The sequence below is a fragment of the Pan paniscus genome, chromosome 9 (genome assembly GCF_029289425.2).
Source record: "Pan paniscus chromosome 9, NHGRI_mPanPan1-v2.0_pri, whole genome shotgun sequence".
Classification (NCBI taxonomy): Eukaryota; Metazoa; Chordata; class Mammalia; order Primates; family Hominidae; genus Pan; species Pan paniscus.
Genome location: NC_073258.2, coordinates 11,594,250 through 11,617,922, shown reverse-complemented (window position 1 = coordinate 11,617,922; position 23,673 = coordinate 11,594,250). Strand labels below are relative to the sequence as shown.

General features: G+C 40.3%; 1 protein-coding gene across 8 annotated transcripts in view; it reads left to right on the top strand.

Moving 5' to 3' along the window:
* DENND5A (DENN domain containing 5A) overlaps positions 1-23,673 on the top strand; it is a 128,694-nt gene that overhangs the window by 84,114 nt on the left and 20,907 nt on the right. For all 8 annotated transcript variants that reach the window (XM_034932119.4, XM_034932116.4, XM_034932115.4 and 5 more), the window contains 7 exons: positions 2,377-2,694; positions 4,387-4,602; positions 5,093-5,327; positions 12,666-12,816; positions 13,494-13,587; positions 17,501-17,632; positions 22,579-22,731. In XM_034932119.4, the coding sequence (XP_034788010.1) occupies positions 2,377-2,694; positions 4,387-4,602; positions 5,093-5,327; positions 12,666-12,816; positions 13,494-13,587; positions 17,501-17,632; positions 22,579-22,731 (1,299 nt within the window). The remainder of the gene's footprint in view (positions 1-2,376; positions 2,695-4,386; positions 4,603-5,092; positions 5,328-12,665; positions 12,817-13,493; positions 13,588-17,500; positions 17,633-22,578; positions 22,732-23,673) is intronic.

Below are 23,673 nucleotides of genomic sequence, written 5' to 3'. Positions count from 1 at the left end.
GTCTCAAAAAAACAAAAAAAAGTTAAAAACCTGTATGAAATTTAAAAATATGTAAAAATTTAAAGGCATACATACATATATATAATAAATGTTGATTAACATTTATTATGTACTGTGTGCCTGGCACTGTGCTAAATCCTTGACATTTATTGTCATATAATCCTCAAAACAAGTCTATGACATTGGTAATATTATTATCTCTGTTACGTGAATGGAACAGAAGCACCCTTAAGCATTTAATAATGTACTGCAATGAAGGCAATGTTGTCTTGGCTAGAACAGATGTATGAGTATAAGATAAATATACAAATATGAAAGGCTTTTGTAATTTATACCTGCAAGAACATTCCAACAGGGACAAGAACTACAAAGTATTTAAATATATATGTACACACACATTTTTATTGACACATAATTATGCATATTTACAGGGTATGGTATATTTCAGTACATGTATGTAATGATCAAATGGGGGTGTATGTAATGATCAAATGGTAATTAGCATATCCATCATCTCAAACCTTTTTTATTTATTTATATTGGTAACATTCAAAATCCTCTTTTCTAGCTACTTGAAAAAATACAACAAATTTTTGTTGAGTGTAGTCACCCTACAGTGCTATAGAAGACTGCAATCCTCCTATCTAGCCATAATTTTGTATTGGATAATCAGTCTCTTTCTATTCCTCCTCCTTGCCACCCTTCCCAGTCTCTGGTAACCACTCTTCTATTCTCTGCTTCAGTGAGATCAACATATTTAGCTCCCACATACAAGTGAGAACATGTGGTATTTATCTTTCTGTGCCTAGCTTATTTCACTTAACATAATATGCTCCAGGCTCATCCATATTGCCATGAATGACAGGATTTCATTCATTTTTATGGTGGAATAGTATACCATTGTTAAACTACAAAGTATTTAAATTAAATGTACAAGACCGCTAAAGAGGAGAAGAGTAGATGGTTAAGAGCTTAAGCATATGACTGAAGTCAGAGTAGCTGAGTTCAAGTCCTAGCTGTACTAGTTAATAGCTGTGTGACTTTTGGCATGTTACTTAACCTCTCTGTGTCAGTTTTTGTCTGTAAAATAGGGATAGCTAGATACTGCCGCATTACTGTGGGGTTTTTTTGTTAGTTTGTTTTTTGAGAGGGAGTCTCACTCTCTTGCCCAGGCTGGAGTGCAGTGGCACAATCTCAGCTTACTGCAACCTCTGCCTCCTGGGTTCAAGCAATTGTTCTGCCTCAGCCTCCTGAGTAGCTGGGATTACAGGTGCCCATCACCACACCTGGCTACTTTTTGTACTTTTAGCAGAGATGGGGTTTCACCATGTTGGCCAGTCTGGTCTCAAACCTCTGACCTCAGGTGATCTGCCTCAGCCTCCCAAAGTGCTGGGATTACAGGCATGAACCACTGCTCCTGGCCCCTAAATTGTTTGTTAATCCAGATTATCTACCCCATCAGCAGTGTGTGAGCACTATCTCTTTACATTCTCTCAGAAGCAATTTTAAATCCAGAAGGAAGCACAGAAAGAACAAAGATCAGCCACTAAACCTTACAAATTAAGACTGAGGCTCAGAAAGAGAGAATGGTATATCCAGGGTCATAGAGGGAGATCATAACAGAGTCAAATCTGGAACCTAGACTTTTTGAACTCACTCCTAGGGTTCTTTTCACTGAGTATAGAATTCACAAATTCACCAGGCATTTATTTTTTATTTTTTGAGACAGAGTCTCACTCTGTTGCCCAGGCTGGAGTGCAGTGGTGTGATCATGGCTCACTGCAGCCTCAGCTTCTTGGGCTCAGGTGATCCCTCCTACCTCAGCCTCTCAAGTAGCTGGGACTGTAGGTGCATGCCACCATCCCTGGCTAATTTTTGCATTTTTTTGTAGAGACTGGGTTTCTCCATGTTGCCCAGACCAGTCTGGGCAACAGTCTGGGTTCAAGTGATCTGCCCATCTCAGCCTCCCAGAGTGTTGGCATTGCACATGTGAGCCACTGCGCCTGGCCTTTACCAAACATTTAATGAGTGTTTACCATGTGTGAGACTTTTGTGTTTGATGCTAAACATCTATGACATTATAAAATCTTCACCACTCTAACATACATTGTTTATCTCTTTATCTCCATTTTACAGCTAAGGAAATAGAATCAGAAAGGTTAAGTAACTTTCCTAAGGTCACACAACGAGAATGTGGCAGGGTAATATTGGAACTCAAGTCTGTCTTATTTCTGAGCCCTATCTTCCTTATACCATATCTCACATATAGCCATTTCAGGTGTTTTGTTTTTGCCCTCTTGTTCACTGACCTTTCTAAAACTTCTTCCTGTAATGCTCTGGAGTTATTCATACTCCTCATCCTGTTTTGACTTCCAGGCTAACCTCTGCTTTGTGGACATTGACAACCACTTCATTGAGTTGCCAGAGGACTTGCCACAGTTTCCCAACAAATTGGAGTTTGTCCAGGAAGTCTCTGAGATTCTCATGGCATTTGGAATTCCCCCTGAAGGGAATCTTCATTGCAGTGAGAGTGCCTCCAAGCTGAAGAGGCTGCGGGCCTCTGAGCTTGTCTCAGACAAGAGGAATGGGAACATTGCTGGCTCCCCTTTGCATTCCTACGAGCTTCTTAAGGAGAATGAAACTATTGCCCGGCTGCAAGCCTTGGTCAAGAGAACTGGGGTGAGCCTGGAAAAGGTAAGATGTGTATATGAGTCTGTGACACGTGTGATCTGTGCTAGGGTGCTGTCCTGGTGAAGTAAGGTATGGGATGAGAAAGCACCCAGTTCTGGACAACTCATATTTGTGAGCAGTGAAAGAATGTTCTGTATGGGGGACTCTGAATTCCATCTGGCAGATGTTATCCTAGTAAATGCTACTTTAATCTAAATCTGAGTAGCTTCCGCTTTGAACATCAGGGAGAGTCTGCCATCATTCTATGTGAACACTACAGCACAGTGATTGGAGAGACCATGATAGTAATCTTAGTGTTCAGACCTCTTTTATTTTTTGAGAGAGGTTCTTACTCTGTCACTCAGGCTGGAGTGTGGTGGCACGGTCACGGCTCACTGCAGCCTCAATCTCCTTGGCTCAGGTGATCCTTCTGCCTCAGCCTCTCAAGTAGCTGGGACCACAGGTGCATGCCACCACACCCAATTAATTTTTTTTTTTTTTTGTAGAGGCAGGGTCTCACTATGTTGCTCAGCTAGTCTCAAACTTCTGGGCTCAAGCAGTCCTCCAGCCTTGCCTCCCAAAGTGGTGGGATTATAAGTATGAGCCACCGTGCCAGGCCCAGATCTCTTTTAGATCCATTGCCCTTTGAGTTTCACAGCAACCTAAGGCAGATAGAACAGGTTTTATAGCCAAAGAAACCAAGGCTTAGAGAGCCTAAATGTTTTGCCCAAGATTAAATGCGTAATATGTAGCTGAGCTGAGCCTAGAATCTAGTCCTCTTGAATTCTGTTAAATTACTTTCGTAAGTTACTTATAAACCAATGGGCCAATGTAATAATCTTGTTGGGCTGTTTTTTAGTGAAATATTTCATTTTTTCTGCTTTAGTGGAGCATATTTTTTTTTTTGCTTAGTAGACTAGATATTTTTCAAAAATCATGGGCAGTTAAAGAGGAACAGAAATATTTGGTGAGATTAAAAAGGTGTTTTGGGCTGGATGCGGTGGCTCACGCCTGTAATCCCAGCACTTTGGGAGGCTGAGGTGGGAGGATCACCTGAGGTTGGGAGTTCGAGACCAGTCTGACCAACATGGAGACACCCCGTCTCTACTGAAAATAAAAAATTAGCTGGGCATGGTGGCGCATGCCTGTAATCCCAGCTACTGGGGAGGGTGAGGTAGGAGAATCACTTGAACCTGGGAGGCGGAGGTTGCGGTGAGCCGAGATGGCGCCATTGCACTCCAGCCTGGGCAACAAGAGCGAAACTCTGTCTCAAAAAAAAAAAAAAAAAGGTTTTTTTGCAGAAAGAAGGAAAGTGATATGAGGGAAAAAATAAAAAATCAAGAGAGCCAGAATTTAACCTTGTTGGTTTGTTAAATTGACCTCCCACATTCCTTCCTTTCTCCCTGACCTTTGAGATAATTAGCACCTTTTCTTTCATGGCAGAATCTCTCTCTGCCCATAAAGATCTTATCTCCACTTTCATTGAGTTGTTGGATATCTTTAAGTGAAACTCTTTGACTTTTCTCTCCTCCGTGTCTGAGTCCCTTTCCTTTTATTTATTTATTTTTTCCAGTTTTTCCTCTTTTGTTCTCATCATTTCCTGCTAAGTAAATTAGCACTGTAAAAAAAAAATCAGATAAAAAAATCAGGAATTGCATTCCTTGGGTTAAAAGGAAAAAGTGTATGTGTTCTCAACTGCTTTTTCTTTTTTTGTAGTTGGAAGTGCGTGAAGACCCCAGCAGCAATAAGGATCTCAAAGTTCAGTGTGATGAGGAAGAACTCAGGATTTACCAGCTAAACATTCAGATCCGGGAAGTTTTTGCAAATCGTTTCACTCAGATGTTTGCAGATTATGAGGTGTTTGTCATCCAACCCAGCCAGGATAAGGAATCCTGGTTTACCAACAGGGAGCAAATGCAAAACTTTGATAAAGTGAGTGTAATCCTGCTTGGGAGGTGGTGAGGAATGAGAACTTGCCAGTTATGTCTCGAACAAGTAATGGAAAATTACTCGAAGAAGTAATGGAAGATTATCATACGCTGGAAACAAGTTTATGGTCCATTTGATGTTGATAAAATAGGTCTTGTTGCTTATGAATAGATGTGCTGATTATTATTATCAGATGATTTACCTTCAGCCAAAGGGATCTCTTAAGGCAAAGATAGACATGTAGAGTGAACATCAGGATTCTGGGAAGATTGGTTGACTCAGTAGGTTACCCAAGTGAGTTTGTTCCAGTGTCAAAGTTTCAAGATACCTGAACTTACATGAGTGGGTTTTTTTTTTTAAATGTAGAGATTTTGCAGCTTGGTGTTCTTAAAGACCTAGGCAGCTTCAGAGAATAATTAACCTACTGGATCCCTTGGGCACATTGACATTACCGTTTTCCCTGTCAATTACTGCTTCTTTTTGGTCCCACCAGGCATCTTTTCTGTCAGATCAGCCTGAGCCCTACCTGCCCTTCCTCTCAAGATTCCTGGAGACCCAGATGTTTGCATCTTTCATTGACAACAAAATAATGTGTCATGATGATGATGATAAAGACCCTGTACTCCGGGTATTTGATTCCCGAGTTGACAAAATCAGGCTGTTGAATGTTCGGACACCTACTCTCCGTACATCCATGTACCAGAAGTGTACCACTGTGGATGAAGCAGGTAAGGCCTCCTTGGAACTGTACATTCTAGCCTCTTGGATTATGTCATTAACATGTCCCTTTTCCTAAATATGCCAGCCTCTTTATCTGTTTCTGCCTTTGTGTATGTGGTTCCCATTGCCTGCAGTCTTCTTCCTTGTTTTCTTTTTTGTTTTTTTTTTTTGCCTGGTTATCTTCTTCTCATCCTTTAACACTGTTATTTAGGAATGGATCTCATTGTATGTAGTAGAGACCCTAATCAGCAGTGGGTTAAACAAATAGGGGGTTCTTTTTCTTATATTAGCAAGAAGTACACAATTGGTGGTTGCTGGGGTTGGCTCAGCTGCTCAACAATGTAAACAAGAACTGAGATTCTGTCTTTTTATTCAGTGAATCCTTGTTGTTGACTTTTATGGTCATACTGTTGCCTCATTTTTTTTTTTTTTTTTTAAATGATGTCAATGAAAGCCTCATGGTTACAGAAGCTCTTTCTTTTCTGCCCTTTTTTCTGCGTGTGTGACAGGGTCTCTCTCTGTCACCCAGTCTAAAATGCAGTGGTGTGAACATAGCTCACTGCAGCTTTGAACTCTTGGGCTCAAGTGATTCTCTTGCCTCAGCCTCCCAAGCAACTAGGACTACAGGCATGTGCTCCCATGCCTGGCTAATTAAAAAAATTTTTTTTTGTAGAGACAAGGTTTTGCTATGCTCCGTCTGGTCTTGAATTTTTGCGTTCAAGTGATCCTCCTGTCTTGGCCTCCCAAAGTGTTGGCATTACGTGCATGAACCACCACACCCAGCTCCAGCCCCAGAAGCTTTTCATATTCTCATTCGAGGCAAGAAGAGGGGAAGGTTGATGCCGGCTATATTCACCATTCCACCTTTTTTTTTCTTTCTTTTTTTTTTTTTTTTTTGAGACAGGGTCTCACTCAGTTGCCTAGGCTGGAGGGTAGTGGTGCGATTATGGCTCACCACAGCCTTGACTTTCTAGGCTCAAGCAATTCTCTCACCTCAGCCTCCCGTGTAGCTAGGACTGCAGGCACGTACCACCATACCCGGCTAATTTTTTATATTTTGTAGAGACAGAGTCTCGCCATGTTGCCCAGGCTGGCCTCGAACTCTTGGGCTCAAGCAGTCCTCCCACCTCTGCATTCCAAAGTGCTAGGATTATAGGCGTTAGCTACTGTGCCCAGCCTATTTTTCCCACTTTTATCAGAAAGGAAAAGCTTTCCCAGAAATTTCTAACAACTTTCATTGTCTCATAGGCCAAAATCATATTATATGATCAACCTCAAGTGCATGGGAAGCTGTGAAAGTGAACACTGAACTGGGTATAATGTTACCTTGAACAGTATGAAGGTCTATAAGCAAGAAAGAAGGGGTGAATGAATTATGAGTAAGCAGTTGATGGTATTTGCCACACAAACCTAGCAGATATGTTTCCTTCTCTATGAAGCCTTCTCTGATGCCCCCAGACTGAGTCAGTTGATTCTTCCTCTCTGTTCCTGTGGTGCTTTGTGCATGCTTTTACTCAATAATCTCTACTTTTTTAGCTATCATTATTAGGGAACAGCTTAAGGACAGAGATTGTATTTACTCATTTTCTTACCCCCATTCTTCTGGCATTGTACCCAGCACGTAGGGATGTTATAATCTACACAAATGATTGAACATGTCCTTTTGTTTAGAGGACTCATCTACATCAGTTTAGCTAGAGAATGGTTTCAGCTTGAAGTACTAGATTAAGTAGTGTGTTCACTTCCTGCAGGATGTTCAGTGTCCTTGTTAAGGCATTTTTGTATATTTTGGTCACTCATTTGCTGCATTTTATAACTACCTACCAGATGCCAAATGTATGGCAAGTCTTCAAGAAATATTTGCCAGATGAATGAATATGCCAGGCTTGTTTCTAGGCTTTGAAGATATAACTGCTGACAGTTTAGACAAAGTCTTGCATTTTCTAGTTCAAAGTCTTACATTTTCTAGTTCAGGAACCTATGTTCTAACTGAGTTAAAGTAGTCTAATTGCATGGACAACTTGTCCTCAAGCCTTTGCCAAAAGGACTGTCGTCTTAATGAGGGTCCTGGAACAGGAATGAAAGGTAAAGAGAGAAGACTAGAAAATGTAAGGGAGACGTGATTTTGATTTGTGTGTGCCTAATTGTCTTTTTGAGAACAAAATCTTTTATTTTGATGAGGCCCAATTTATCAGTTGGATTATACTTTTATTGTATCTAAGACATTTTTGCCCTACCAAGGTCACATAGAGATTTTACCCTATATTTCCCTGTAGAAGTTTTATAGTTTTAGGTTTTACGTTCAGGTCTCTGATCCATTTCAAGTTAATTTTGTAAGTAGTATAAGTTATGCGTCCATTTTTTTTTCATATAGATATTCATCTGTTGAAAAGACCATCCTTTCTCTAATGAATTGCCTTTTTGCTTTTGTCAAAATGTTATTAGTCTGTATATGTGTTCGTCTACTTCTGGATTCTCTGTTCTGTTTCATTGATCTGTTGGTCTACATTTATACCAATACCACACTGTCTTGATTACTGTAGCTTACATTAAATGATTACTGTAGCTTATATTAAATCTTGAAATCAAGTAGTGTTAATCTTGTAACTTTGATCTTTTCAAAGTTGTTTTGGCTATTCTGGGTTCTTTGTATTTCCATACATATTTAGAGTCAACTTGCCAACTTCTGCAAAGAAACCTTTCAAGATTTTGATTGATATTTGACATCCTAACAGTACCGAGTCTTCTGATCCATTAACATGGCATATCTTTCCATTTATTTAGGTCATCTTTAATTTTTCTCAACAGCATTATGTACAGGTTTTATATGTCTTATCAGATTTTTCCCTAAGTAGTTCATATTTTTTGGTGTTATTTTAAATTGTTTTGTGTTATATAAATTTGGTGCTATTGTATTGCTTTCTTAATTTTAATTTCTAATTGTTCATTGCTAGTATATAGAACTATAATAGCATTTTGTATGTTTATATTGTGTCCTGCAGCCATACTAAACTAACTTTTAATAGCTTTTTTGTACATCCATCAGATTTTCTACATAGACAGTCACATTACCTGTGAATAATGACAGTTTTACTTTTCCTTTCCACCACCCTGGATGCCTTTTATTTCTTTTCCTTTTCTTTTTCTTCTTCTTCTTATTTATTTATTTTTTTTCTGTATTACACTGGCTTGAACCTCTAGTACGAAGTCAAATAGAAGTGGTGAGAGTGGGCAATCTTATTCCTTTGTTTTTCATAGATAACCTTTAGCAGTTAAGGATCTTACTAGTTTGTTCAGAGTTTTTATCTGAGGTGGATGTTGAATTTTGTCAAATGCTTTTTCTGTATCTATCAAGATAATTATATGGTTTTTAGCTTTAGTTTGTTAATATGGTGAATTATATTGATTTTTTTTGTTGTTGTTTTAATGTTGATGGGGTCTCGCTCTGTTGCGGCTAGAGTGCAGTGGTGTGGCCATGGTTTTCTGTAACTTTGAACTAGTGGGCTGAAGGGATCCTCTCGTCTTAGCTTATCGAGTAGCTAGGACAGTAGATGTGTGCCGCCATGCCTGGCTAATTTTTAATTTTTTTTTCTAAAACAAAAAAAAAGAAATAACCTTCTTTATTCAGAGTAATATTCTTTACTGTGAAATCTATTTTGTCTGATATTAATAACTACTCCAGCTTTCTTTTGACTAGTGCTAACAGGGCATATCTTTGTCATTATTTTACTTTTAATCTATTTGTGTCTTTATATTTAAAGGGTATTTATTGTAGGCAGCATGTAATTGGGTTTTGCATTTTTATCCAATTTGACAGTTTCCGGTTTTTAACTGAGGTCTTCAGACCATGTACATTTAATATGATTATTGATATTGCTGGGTTTAAGCCTGTCATTTTGCTGTTTGTTTTCTATTTGTCCCATCTGTTCTTTGTTCCCTTTTCTTCTTTTTCTGCCCTCTTGTGTACTAATTGAATATTTTCCATTTTTTTTTCTTTTTTTTTTTTTTTTTTGAGGTGGAGTCTTGCTCTATTGCCCAGGCTGGAGTGCAGTGGCGGGATCTAGGCTCACTGCAACTTCTGCCTTCCGGGTTCACGCCATTCTCCTGCCTCAGCCTCCCGAGTAGCTGGGACTACAGGCGCCCGCCACTACGCCCGGCTAATTTTTTGTATTTTTAGTAGAGACGGGGTTTCACCGTGGTCTTGATCTCCTGACCTCGTGATCCGCCCGCCTCGGCCTCCCAAAGTGCTGGGATTACAGGCGTGAGCCACCGCACCCGGCCTTTCAATTTTTTTTATGATTTCATTTTATCTACTTTATTGGTTTACTAGCTATAACTTGTGTTATTTTAGCAGTTGCTTTAGGATTTATAGTACACATTTAACTTATCACAGTCTACTTTTAGGTGATACAATATCACTTTCCACATAGTATAAGAACTGTACAGAACTGCCAGGCACAGTCATGTGCACCCATAGTCCCAGCTGTTTGGTAGGCTGAAGGGGGAGGGTTGCCTGAGCCCAGGAGTTTGAGTCCAACTTGGATCACATCATGAGACCCTGTCTCTAAACAACAACAAAAAAGAACTTCACAAAACTCTATTTCCATTTCTCTCTTCCTAGCCGATGTGCTATTGTCATCTATTTTACTTTTACATATGTCATAAACCTAACACTACATGGTCATTTTTGTTTAAACAGTCAATTACCTTTTAAAGGGATTTGAATAATAAGTACAAAATCGAATACATTAACTGTGTAGTTAGCATTTCTGGTGCTCTTCTTTCTTTTCTGTAGATCCATACTTCCATCTGGTATTATTTACCTACTGCCAGAAGGACTTCCTTTAACATTTCTTGTAGTGTAGATCTGCTGGTGATGAATTCTTTCAGCTTTTGTAGTTCTTTTGTCTTTGAAAGGTATTTTCCCTGAGTATAGGTTAATAGTTTTTTCCTTTCAGTACTCTAAAGATGTTGCTCCAGGCCAGGTGCGGTGGCTCACTCCTGTAATCCCAGCACTTTGGGAGTCTGAGGTGGGCAGAACACTTGAGGTCAGGAGTTTGAGACCAGCCTGGCCAACATGGTGAAACCCTGTTGCTACTAAACATAAAAAAAAAAAAAAAAAAAAAATTAGCCAGGCATGATAGTACGTGCTTGTAGTCCAAGCTACTCAGGAGGCTGAGGCACAAGAATTGCTTGAACCCGGAAGGTGGAGGTTGTAGTGAGCCAAGATCACACCACTGCACTCTAGCCCGGGCGACAGAATGAGACCCTGTCTCAAAAAAATAAAAATAAAAAAAAGATGTCGCTCCTCTGTCTTCTCACTTTGTAATTAGTTTATTCTCATGCTGCTATGAAGAAATACCCAAGACTGGGTAATTTGCAAAGGAAAGAGGTTTAATTGACTCAGTTCCGCATGGCTGGGAATGCCTCAAGAAACTTACAAGCATGGTGGAAGGCACCTCTTCACAGCACAGCAGGAGAGAGAATGAGTACCAGGAGGGCAAATGCCAGATGCTTATAAAACCATCATATCTATGAGAATTCACTCACTATCGCGAGAATAGCATGAGGGAAACCGCCCCTGTGATTCAGTTACCTCCCACTGGGTCCCTCCCACCACACATGGGGATTATTACAGTTCAAGTTGAGATTTGGGTGCGGACATGGAGCCAAACCATATTACACTTCCATTGTTTTCTGATAAGAAATCTGCTGTCATCCTTAATTTTGATCTTCTCTATATACAAAATGTCTACTTTCTCTACCAGATTTTAAGATTTTCTTTTTATCACTGATTTTGAGCAATTTGATTATGATGTGGCTTGGTGTACTTTCCTTCATGATTCTTGTGCTTGCAGCTCATTGTGCTTTTTAGATCTGTGGATTTTTTGTTTACGTCAAATTTGTAAAAATTCTGGCCAGTATTTCTTCTAGTAATTTTTCTGTTCTCCCCATCCCTACCTTAGGGACTGCAGTTACACATACATGTAATATCTGGGATTGCGTAGTTATCCCAGAACCGCTGATACTCTTTTAATGGCAACAGTTTTTTCTCTCTCTCTGTGACTTCTTTGGGATCATTTCTGTTGCTATGGCTTCAAGCTCACTTATTTTTTCTCCTGCATGGTTGAGTGTGCTTTTAACCCAGCCCGTGTATTTTTCATCTCAGATATTACAGCTTTCATCTTCAGAAGTTTGAGTTCCATGTTTCTAGTTTTTTGTTGTTGATGTTGTTTGTTTGTTTGTTTTTAAGAGGTTCTGCTTTGTTGCCCAGGCTGGAGTGCGGTAGTGTAATTATAGCTCACCATAACCTTAAACTCCTGGGCTCAAGTGATCTTCTGGCCTTGGCCTCCTGAATAGCTAGGAATAAAGGTGTATGCCACCATGTCTGGCTCTTTTTTTTTTTTATTTTTTGAAGAGATGAGGTCTCACTATGTTGCCCAGGCTGGCCTTGAAGTCCTGGCCTTAAATGATACCCTCACTTTGGCCTCCCAGAGTGCTGGGATTACAGGCGTAAGCTACCAGGCCCTGGTAATCTTTGATTAGATGCCAGACACTGTGAATTTTACTATTTGAGTCCTGGACACTTCTATATTCCTATAAATATTCTCAGTCTTTGTTCTGGGGTGTAGTTAAGTTACTTAGAAATAATTTGATTTCTTTGTGTTTTCCTCTGGCAGGACCAGAGCATCCTTTAGGCTGTGATTAATTATCTACTACTGAGGCAAGACCCTCTGAGTACTTTACTCAGTGCCCCATGAATGATTAGGTTTTCTAGTCTGGCAGGTGGGGACAGGCATTATTCCCAGCCCTGTGTGAACATTTTGTATTGTTTCTCCTAATCCTTTCCGGTGATTCTTTCTCCAGCCTTGAGTAGTTTCTTTACTTGCGTGAACTGACCCATTACCCTGCTAAATGCCCTGCAGATCCCCTGGATTCTCTCTCTTCTCTGGTACCGTTCATATGAACTCTAGCCACCTTGGTCTCCTTAACTCAGGGAGTCCACCAGACTCTGCCTAGAACTCCCCTCCCTGTGCCACAGCCTGGAAGCTTTCTCTAAGCAGTTAGCTGGGATAGTTCTAGGGGTTACCTCATTTGTTACCTATTTCTCAGGGTCCTGCCCTTCATTGCCTGATGTCCAGTATTCTGAAGTTTATCATTTTATATTATTTTGCATGGGTTTTTTCCTATTAGGCAGGAAAATCAGTCCCTTTTACTCTATCTTGGCTGGAAATGGAAGAGTAGCTAGATTCTTAAAGAATGTTTGACTTGATTTATTTGTGTGTGTATTTATGTGTGTGTGTGTGTGTGTGTGTGTGTGTGTGTGTGTGTTTATTCTCATCCAGAGAAAGCAATTGAGCTGCGTCTGGCAAAAATTGACCATACTGCAATTCACCCACATTTACTTGACATGAAGATTGGACAAGGGAAATATGAGCCGGGCTTCTTCCCTAAGCTGCAGTCTGATGTACTTTCCACTGGGCCAGCCAGCAACAAGTGAGTCAACCCCAGGGATTCACTAATCCAACTCCCTAGCTGTAATAGGGTCATCTAGTATCTGGGCTAGGGCTGTTACCCCTAGAAGACCTTGTACTTTTCTAAAGCAGATATGGAGAAGACCCAGACTATCTAGGTGGTTTGCTTATTTGAACAAGAAAGTATGTGACAGAATATCTTTCAGTTCTGCCTCCACTATGCAGATTGGGATAGCTCCATATGTCTAGGACCTGCAAAAAGCTGCAGATGGGTTAAAATCATCTCATGCCTGGATCCCATTCAACAGCAAGCTAGCATTGTATTTAATAAATGGCAGTTGAAATAATCAGAACCTGAACTGAAAAGTAGGTAAGTTAGCAGAATTACTCATTAGTTACTTTTGAAGATGACTGTATCAAAGCCCAGATAGAGTTAAGTGAATATAGTTTTAGATCTATATGTCAAGTGTTTGTAGATGTTTCAAGAGAGACATGTTCCATGAGGAGGTGTCTCTCTCATGTCCAGTCACTCATCTTTAATCTGCTCTTCCTCAAGGTCTCTGAGCTGTCTCTGGTGACATCTAGGTCATTTCCTGTGTCCAGCATTGACTCGTAGTCATTCATGTTTTCTCCTGTTAGTTGACATTGCTTTTTAAGTGAGACATTATTAATTGCCTGCTTTGGTTCTGATTGTGTTAGGTGGACGAAAAGGAATGCCCCTGCCCAGTGGAGGCGGAAAGATCGGCAGAAGCAGCACACAGAACACCTGCGTTTAGATAATGACCAGAGGGAGGTAAGATACCTTGAGAATGATAAGGATGACCTTGCTATCATGCTGTGCACTCCTTCTCTTTCTCGTTTCCTGTTCTCTGGTCTGATTCAAACGTCTCAGCAATGACCTCACCCCATAAAGAAGGGTTAATAATAGGTCTAGTTCCTGATATCTAATGCTGGGCCTGGGTTATCACAAATCAGAATGTGGGATGTTTTTGCAAATTCCAGCTAGCTACTAACCGGTTGTAATTTCTCATGCATGATGCTCCCTGGGGAGTTCAATAGGAACCTCAGAAGTTAAGAGTCTGAAACTTGGGAGAAATCCTTTAAAAATTGGTGTGAGTTGTGTGTGTGTGTGTGTGTGTGTGTGCGTGTGTATATAGGAAAAAAGTTAATTTTTTTTAGTTCTTTTTTTGTTTGAGACAGAGTCTCGCTTTTATCGCCCAGGCTGGAGTGCAGTGGAGCGATCTCGGCTCACTGCAGCCTCCATCTCCTGGGTTCAAGCAATTCCCCTGCCTCAGCCTCTTGAGTAGCTGGAATTACAGGCACCACCACCACGCGCAGATAATTTCTGTATTTTTAGTAGAGACGGGGTTTCACCACGTTGGCCAGGCTGGTCTCAAACACCTGACCTCAGGTAATCCGCCTGCCTCATCCCCCCAAAGTGCTGGGATTATAGGTGTGAGCTACTGCGCCCAGCCCAGAAAGAAGTTAATTTTGTTAGAGTTTTTTTCCTACTGTTTCTTACCTTAAATTGAAACAGATAATCTTGACTTTTTTTTTTCTTCTTCTTCTTTAAAAGACTAAAGGAGAGGAACATTATTATCAGGTACCTGGAAACCCAAGATTCTTGAATTTACCTCCTGAATCTTCATTGCTTGTAAGCTGAGTTTCTCAGCTCTACTGTAACTTGCTTCTTAAGTTTCTAGTTATAAACTTCAGGTTGTAGACCCTGCCTTACTTAGTTGCAAAGAAGTTGTGAAAATGAGTGTTAACTTCAGAAACCTATTTCAGTAACTTATCTTTGAGAAAAGACCCTGTAATTTTCATCTTGCACAGAGAGAACCCAAGAAGGCATACTGTTTTCATGTGTCTGGCAGCTCAGTGAATTGGAAAATAAATAACATATTCTCCCTTTGCTATGTTTTTAATGAATAAATTAAAATTGTAAGATATGGTTATGAATCTTCAACTGCTGATTTATAGGATACAGTTGCACTGGGATTTTTTTTTTTGTGAGAGTAGCATAAGAAATTTTGGTTATTTGTGTTATTTTAAAAGTCTGTCTTCCACCTAACCTCCTCATTACTATTTTCAGCAGTGTTTATTGACCACATTTTCTTGGTCAGAATCACTGAGTGTATTAGTCTGTTTTCATGTTGCTGATAAAGGACATACACAAGACTGGGCAATTTACAAAAGAAAGATTTAATGGACTCACAGTTCCACATGGCTGGGGAGGCTTCACAATCATGGTGGACAGCAAGGAGGAGCAAGTCACGTCTTAACGTGGATGGCAGTGGGCAAAGAGAGAGCTTTTGCAGGGAAATTCCCCCTTATAAAACCATCAGATCTCATGAGACTTATGCACTATCATGAGAACAGCTCAGGAAAGATCTACCCCCGTGACTCAATTACCTCCCACTGGGTCCCTCCCACAACATGTGGGAATTGTAGGAGCTACAATTCAAGATGAGATTTGGATGGGGTCACAGCCAAACCATATCACTGAGGTATCAAGGAATTCTTTGCTAAAGCAAAAAAAAAAAAAAAAAAAAAAAAAAAAAAATCACTGAGGTTAACACTTTGAAATACAAAGGTGACAAAAGAGGTTAGTCTTGTCCTCAGGGAATACCAGTTGATATAAGGGAGCAAAATCAGATAGAAAGATAACTTCAAGAGAATAAGCTTTTGAAATGACCATATGAGGAGCAAACCAATGTTTGATTACTGATTAGAGAAAGCAGAGGTTACTTCTACTTGGGGTCATCATCAAACAAGATGATTTGGAAGAGGAGCAAGCATCTCTTTAAGCCTTAGAGAATGATGGGATTGTTAGAAGAGCTTTTATTTTATTTTGAAATGGGGTCTTACTCTGTCACCTAGGTTGGAGTGCAATGGTGTAATCTTGGCTCACTGCAACCTCTGCCTCCAAGGCTCAGGTGATCCTCCCACCTCAGCCTCTCTAGTAGCTGGGACCACAGGCACACGCCACCATTCCTGGCTAATTGTTTGTTGTTGTTTTGGGTTTTTTTGTATTTTTGGTAGAGACAGGGTTTCTTCATGTTGCCCAGGATGGTCTCAAACTTCTGAGCTCAAGTGATCCACTCGCCTCAGCCCCCCAAAGTGCTGGGATTACAGGCCAGAGTCACTGCTCCTGGCTGTTTTTCTTTTTCTTTTTCTTTTTTTTTTAATTTTTCATCTCCCTGGAGCTATAAGAAGAGCATTTCAAGTAGAGGACATGGCAGGATCTAAAGTTTGGCGTGTAAATGTGTAAAGGAGGCTGTGGGCAGAATATTTTGGAGGAGGGTGGTATGGAGATAGCTAACAAGTTAGGAGACAGGTAACAGCAGTCCAAGTAATAGTAATTGGACCCTAACCTTGGGGGGTTGGTAGTAGAGATAGATTAAGGGGCCATAAGATAGAATGGACAGAGTTATGCCACTGGAATAAATATGGGGGAAGGGAGAAGTTTAGGGTAAAAATGTTGGTTATGAACCTACTGAGAGGATATCAGATTGCATTTTACTGCATTGATGTGAGTTCTGTGTTAAACAACATATGAAGAAGAATCACCAGCACATTATACAAAATAATTGCAGTTGTTGTTTTGAGTGTGCAATCTTATTTTCCAGGCCTTAATTTTATACTTTATGATAGAAAGGGTAGATATCTTTGATATGGGCAGAGGAGTTAAATTCCTCTCAGCTTGGTGGGGGAAATTATTTTCTCAGTGTTACTCAGAGATTTGAGATTTGCTGTAGTCATGTGTTTTTTGACTCTTGTATCTTTTTTTAATTTAATTTTTAAATTTTTTATTTATTTATTTATTTTTTGTGATGGAGTCTCGCTCTGTCGCCCAGGCTAGAGTGCAGTGGCATGATCTCAGCTCACCACAACCTCCACCTCCCGGGTTCAAGCAATTCTCCTGCGTCAGCCTCCTGAGTAGCTGGGATTACAGGCATGCACCACCACACCTGGCTAGTTTTTATATTTTTAGTAAAGATGGAGTTTCACTGTGTTGGCCAGACTGGTCTTGAACTCCTGACCTTGTGATCCGCCCACCTCAGCCTCCCAAAGTGCTGGGATTACAGGCGTGAGCCACTGCGCCTTGCCTGACTCTTGTATCTTTAAATCAAAGGTAATTATACCATTCGGGGAGTGCTTTACATCAGCTAAAACAGAAACCATCATCTCAGTTTTTCTCTTTAATACAAGAATTAAATTAAAAATTTTCTATTCCTAACTATCTGAGCCTAGAAAGAGGCAGCTAAGAAAGTGCGAGAAAATAAGCTGGGCACGGTGGCTCATGCCTATAATCTCAGTACTTTGGGAGACTGAGGCAGATGGATCACCAGGTCAGGAGATAAAGACCATCCTGGCTAACATGGTGAAACGCCGTCTCTACTAAAATACAAAAAATTAGCCGGGCGTGGTGGCACGTGCCTGTAGTCCCAGCCACTCAGGAGGCTGAGGCAGGAGGATTGCCTGAGCCTGGGAGGTGGAGGTTGCAGCGAGCTGAGATCGTGCCACTGCACTCCAGCCTGGCGACAGAGCAAGATTCGTCTCAAAAAAAAAAAAAAAAAAAAAAAAAAAAAGAAAAAAAAAGAAAATGTGAGAAAATATTGCCCTCTTCAGGCACCCACCAGTACTGCTGACCTTTGGTTTATGTACATGGACACAAAGGGTCTTTATTTTTCTGTTTGATATAGAAGTACATCCAGGAAGCCAGGACTATGGGCAGCACTATCCGCCAGCCCAAACTGTCCAACCTCTCTCCATCAGTGATTGCCCAGACCAATTGGAAGTTTGTAGAGGGCCTGCTGAAGGAATGCCGCAATAAGGTAAGCTGTGGACATCTCTGTATGTGTGCTATTTCTGTTAGCAGCCAAGGTAAGACCAAGGATTGGCTCTGACCACTCCCTCTGGATTTTAAAAATACTGTTGGCTGGGCGTGATGGCTCATGCCTGTAATCCCAGCACTTTGGGAGACCGTGGCAGGAGGATTGCTTGAGCCCAGGAGTTCAAGACCAACTTGGAGAACGTAGTGAGACCCTGTCTTTACAAAAGTATTAAGATGGGCATGGTGGCACACACCTGTAGTCCCAGATACTTGGGAGGTTGAAGTGGGAGGATTGCTTGAACCTGGGAAGTCAAGGCTACAGTGAGCTATGATGGCACCACTGCACTCCTGCGTGGGCAACAGAGCGAGACTCTGTCTTAAAAAAAAAAATCGTTAATATAATGAGACAGTACTAATTTTAAGATCCTGTTAATTTGAAATTAGGTATATTTGTTTTAAATAAAATATACCATTAATTGAGAGCATGCATGCTTTGCTTGATAAAAACTTAATGTATATTCTATAAAAATGAACAACAAGCTGGGCGCAGTGGCTCACACCTGTAATCCCAGCACTTTGGGAGGCTGAGGCAGGCAGATCACGAGGTCAGGAGTTCAAGACCAGCCTGGCCAACATGGTAAAACCCCGTCTCTACTAAAGACACAAAAAATTTAGCCGGGCGTGGTGGCATGCACCTGTAATCCCAGCTACTTGGGAGACTGAGGCAGGAGAATCTCTTGAACCCGGGAGGCGGAGGTTGCAGTGAGCCGAGATCGCGCCATTGCACTCCAGCCTGGGCGACAGGGCAAGACTCCATCTCAAAACAAAAAAAAGAACAACAGAGAGATGTACTTTTTAATTTAATAAAAAACTTTTTTAAAGACAGGATCTCACTATATTGCCCAGGCTCATCTTGAACTCCTGGGCTTAAGTGATCCTCCTACCTCAGCTTCCTGAGTAGCTGGGGTTACAGGCATAGTTTTAAATTTTTGACATTTTACAGTACTTTAAATCAGACTAGTCTTCACTCTAACTTACTTCAATAGATTAGTCTTATGTATATGCAAATATTTTTTCCCCTTTATTTTTATCTGATAGCAATGATATCTTATATCTAGAAACAGAAATTTACTGGGTACCTACTATGTGCCAGGCTAAAATGTGTCATTCTGTTTAAGCTTAGATTGTTTGGGTGTTTTTCTCTGTTCTACAAAGACATTCATTCTTAATTTTTAATGTTTTAATTATGAATTTAAATGTCTTTTCTAATAAAAAGAATCTTTCAACCAAGTCAGCATACCATAATTTTAGGGCAGTTCAACTAACTCAGTCTCTACTACATCCTATTTATTTATCAATGGAATAAAAATAGTCTCCTGCACTTTCAGTTCTAAGTGGTGCCCATTTGAAGTGATGTTCATTTATAGGAGGGAATAAAATATGCTGTCTCTTGCAGAATAAATTATTACTGTTTAAAGCTAGATTGGCAGGGCACAGCGGCTCATGCCTGTAATCCTGTCGCTTTGGGAGATAGAGGTGGGTGAATCACTCGAGCCCAGAAGTTTGAGGCCAGGCTAAGCAACATGGCGAAACCTCATCTCTACTAAAAAAAAAAAAAAAAAAAAATTAGGCGTGGTGGTGCACACCTTTAGTCCCAGCTACTTTGGTGGCTGAGGTAGGAGGATCATTTGAGCCCTGGAGGTCAAGGCTGCAGAATGAGACCCTCTCTCAAAAAAAAAAAAAAAAAAAAAAAAACCTGATTAATATATCAGTACTGATATTTTAAATTTAGGTTAAAAAAAACTCTGGCCAGGCATTGTGGCCAGTGTGTGTGTGTGTTTGTGTAAAACTTCTGTCAGTTCACTCTGAGTAATTAATATCTGTGATTTTTTTTCCATACAATTTTGTCTCTTCTGCCTTTCTACTATGAAGAACATTGGTGATGCTGCATTTCTGCATTTTTTTTTCTAAGCTGCTGGACTGTCATTCTTTTTTTTTTTTTTTGAGATGGAGTCTCACTGTGTGTCACCCAGGCTGGAGTGCAGTGATGCAATCTCGGCTCACTGCAACCTCTGCCTCCCAGGTTCAAGCAGTTCTCGTGCCTTAGCCTCCCGAGTGGCTGGGATTACAGGAGTGCACCACCATGCTTGGCTAATTTTTGTATTTTTAGTAGAGACAGGGTTTCATCATATTGACCAGGCTGGTATTGAACTCCTGACCTCAAGTGATCTGTCTGCCTCGGCCTCCAAAGTGCTGGGATTACAGGTTTGAGGCACTGCGCAACTGGCCTGGACTGTCAAAATTCTTAAGTCATGAGATGCATGACCTGGCTGTGACAACTTCCTATTCCTAGCCAATGATGACTGTGAAATACATATCAATTTTAGACATGTTAATATGTGGGAAAATATACATCTAGAATTGAAGAAATATAGTAATCAATGTAACATCACAAAGTATTGGCTTGCACGTGAGGCAACAGGCTGTTGAAAGTATAAATTGGTATGATGATTTTGGAAAACAGCATAGTATTGTTTAGTAATTCTTCTCCTAGGTATATTCCCTAGAGAAACTTTTGGAGCATGTCCCAAGAGATATGTACAAGAAGTTTACGGCAGCATTCTTTTAATAGCTCCAAACTGGAAACAACCAATCAGTTGAGAAAGCCAATCAGTAAGAGAATTAATAAATATATTGTGGTATATTCATGTGGTGGAATGCTATACAACAATGGAAATGGATAACAGTTATACACATCAGTGTGGATGAATTTCACAAATATAAACGAGTGAAAAAGCAAATCACAAGCCAGGAGTATCAGCACACACCTGTAATCCCAGCTACTTGGGAGGCTGAGGTGGGGGGATTGCTTGAGCCTGGGAGTTCGGTTCCAGCCAGGGCAACATGCTAAGACCCAGTCTCTTAAAGAAAAAAAAAAAAAAATCACAAAAGAAACATGCACGCCTATAGTCCCAGCTACTGCGGGGGCTGAGGTGGGATGATCAGTTGAATCTGGGAAGTTGAGGCTACGTGAACCATGATCGAGCCACTGCACTCCAGTCTAGGCAATAGAGAGAGACCCTGTCTTAAAAAAAAAAGATACATACAGGCAAACGAAACCATATATTTTAGGGTTAAAAATATAGGTAATAATTTTCTTGCTTTTCTGTAGTTTCGTTGGGTAAGTGGTCGCTTCTAGAGTCGGAAGGTGAGTGGAAGAGGGCACGTAGGGTGCTTCAAAGATATAAACAGACAGTATTTATAAATAAAATACTGGCCAGGCGCAGTGGCTCATGCCTGTAATCCCAGCACTTTGGGAGGCTGAGGTGGGCAGATCACTTGAGGTCGGGAGTTTGAGACCAGCCTGACCAACATGGAGAAACCCTGTCTCTACTAAAAATACAAAATTAGCCAGGCGTGGTGGTGCATGCCTGTAATCCCAGCTACTCGGGAGGCTGAGGCTGGAGAATTTGCTTGAACCGGGGAGGCGGAGGTTGCAGTGAGCCGAGATCGTGCCATTGCACTCCAGCCTGGGCAACAAGAGCGAAACTCCATCTCAAAAAAAAAAAAAAAAAAAAAAAGGAACTGGCCTGGCGCTGGTCATAATGATGTAATAGCATATATATGTTATATATTTCACAATAAAAAGGTTAAAAACAGTAACAGTGGAAAGAAATATGCCAAAATATTAAGAGTTGTTGCTTCTGAAAAGTAGGATTGGGGTGATTTGTTTTCCTTTTCTTAGATTTTTATATATCACAAATTTATAGCATAGTTAAATCTTACTTTTGAACTTGGACTCAAAGTTCAGGCAGATATGGGTTCAAAGGCCAGATCTATTGCTACTTTGCTGTTTCATTTTGGGCAATATATATATATATAATTTAATATAGTGCTATATTAAGTATAGATTTTGGGCAAGTTACTTAAGAGAATTATACTATACTTAGACTATAAATATACTATATTGTTTTATACTATGTTTAAATTTAGTATATTGATTACTGTATTTCTCAATTTCCGTATTGGTAAATTGGGAACAATAATAATAGTTACCTCATAGATTGTTAGGAGGCTTAAATGAGATAATGAAATGCCAAGTACAATGCCTGATATAGTACTTAATAAAAACTGTGATTATCATTATGCAGTATGTGTTTTCTTGGTTATGATCTTACAATAAGCAGTTGAAAATTTTTATGTAAAATAAATTACCTCCTCAATTTTTGTCCCCTTGACAGTTATTTCAGATATGTTTCTAAGTTGTATGTATGCTCAAAGGTTTGTTTGGTAGGGTCATTTAAGCAGTGGGAATCAGACAATGTCAGAGATAAGCATGACTGAAGGGTTTATTTGTTTCTTTCATAAATGCAAAAACTGAATACAGAGTGATGAAATCACTGACCAGGAGTCATAAAGATTGCTGTGTTCTTATCCTTTCCTTAACTACATATATTTTTTTTTTGAGACGGAGTCTTGCTCTGTTGCCCAGGCTGGAGTGCAGTGGCGCGATCTCAGCTTGCTGCAAGCTACGCTTCCTTGGTTGATGCCATTCTCCTGCTTCAGCCTCCTGAGTAGCTGGGACCACAGGCGGCCGCCACCACACCTGGCTAATTTTTTTGTATTTTTAGTAGAGACAGGGTTTCACCGTGTTAGCCAGGATGGTCTCGATCTCCTGACCTCGTGATCTGCCCAACTAGGCCTCCCAGAGTGCTGGGATTACAGGTGTGAGCCACCACACCTGGCCTTTCTTAACTAAATTTTTAAAGCATGCACTCCCTTGTAACCAGACCTACATGGGTATAAATATATTCTGTGTCCTTGGGGCTAATTCATCCTGTCCTTCCCAGCCCAACAGATGTACTGTGCAGGCTGTCAGAACCCTCTCCGGTTGTATGTAATCCTGCTCACTGTGGTTATTTAATCCTGTTGACTGCTTCCTTGTAGACCAAGAGGATGCTGGTGGAAAAGATGGGCCGAGAAGCTGTGGAGCTAGGGCATGGGGAGGTGAACATCACAGGGGTGGAAGAGAACACCCTGATTGCCAGCCTTTGTGATCTCCTGGAAAGGATCTGGAGTCATGGACTACAAGTGAAACAGGTAATGGATGTCTTGCCTCTCATTGCTGAGCAAATTGTCTTCCTGTTTTCAGTTACTAGCTTTCCCACACTCTTTTTGTCCAGCTGACTGGCTTTGAAGAATGGTGCACAGTGCCCTGGAGTGAGATTTGAAATAAACAATTAAATAAATGTGATCCAAACTATTTTCCTTAAAGATAAGCTTTATAAATCTGTGTGTTTGTCAGACTTTTAAAAAGAGGCATCTTTCTTCCTGGGGGTATAGCTGAAGGCCAACCTGATAGTTCCTGTTTGGCAGCTGGCCCTAGTCTAGAGATAGACCAGAAGGAGAGAAGTTGGAGCTCAGGAAGTACCAATCATACACTAAAGGTTCTTCACTAATCATATATTCACAGTGGAAAAAAAGTCTGTCATTAACATTTCTTTTGTATGCAGATGGTTTAACTAAACATTTGAGAGAAGGCCTCAGGAAGTTGAGTAAGTTTGATTTTTCCACTTAATACCCAGAGAATTTCCTTATTTCAAAATACTCTGTTTTCAATTGGTAGTCAAGATAGATACCTTTTATTTTTATGTATCTTTAAATTTGAAAATAACTTGAAATTTTTTGAAAAGAAGTTTTATCATGGAAAAATTAGAAAATACATATTAGTATCCATTGGTATTTCTCAAGGGCCTACTATGTCAGGTACTGTTGTAGGCACTAGAAATACCTCAGTGAACAAAACAGACCAAGATCTCTTGCCTTCCTGTGTCATTCTAATGGGTATAGCAACAATCTTCCACACATGTTCTTCAGAGCATTCTTCTGTGTACATATGCCCATGCGTATATAGCTGTATATTTAAAAACCCAGTGGAACCACAATGAGATACTATTTCACATCCACTGGAGTAGTTAAAATAAGTAACAAGTGTTAAGGATGTGGAGAAATGGGAACTTTCATACATTGCTGATGGGAATG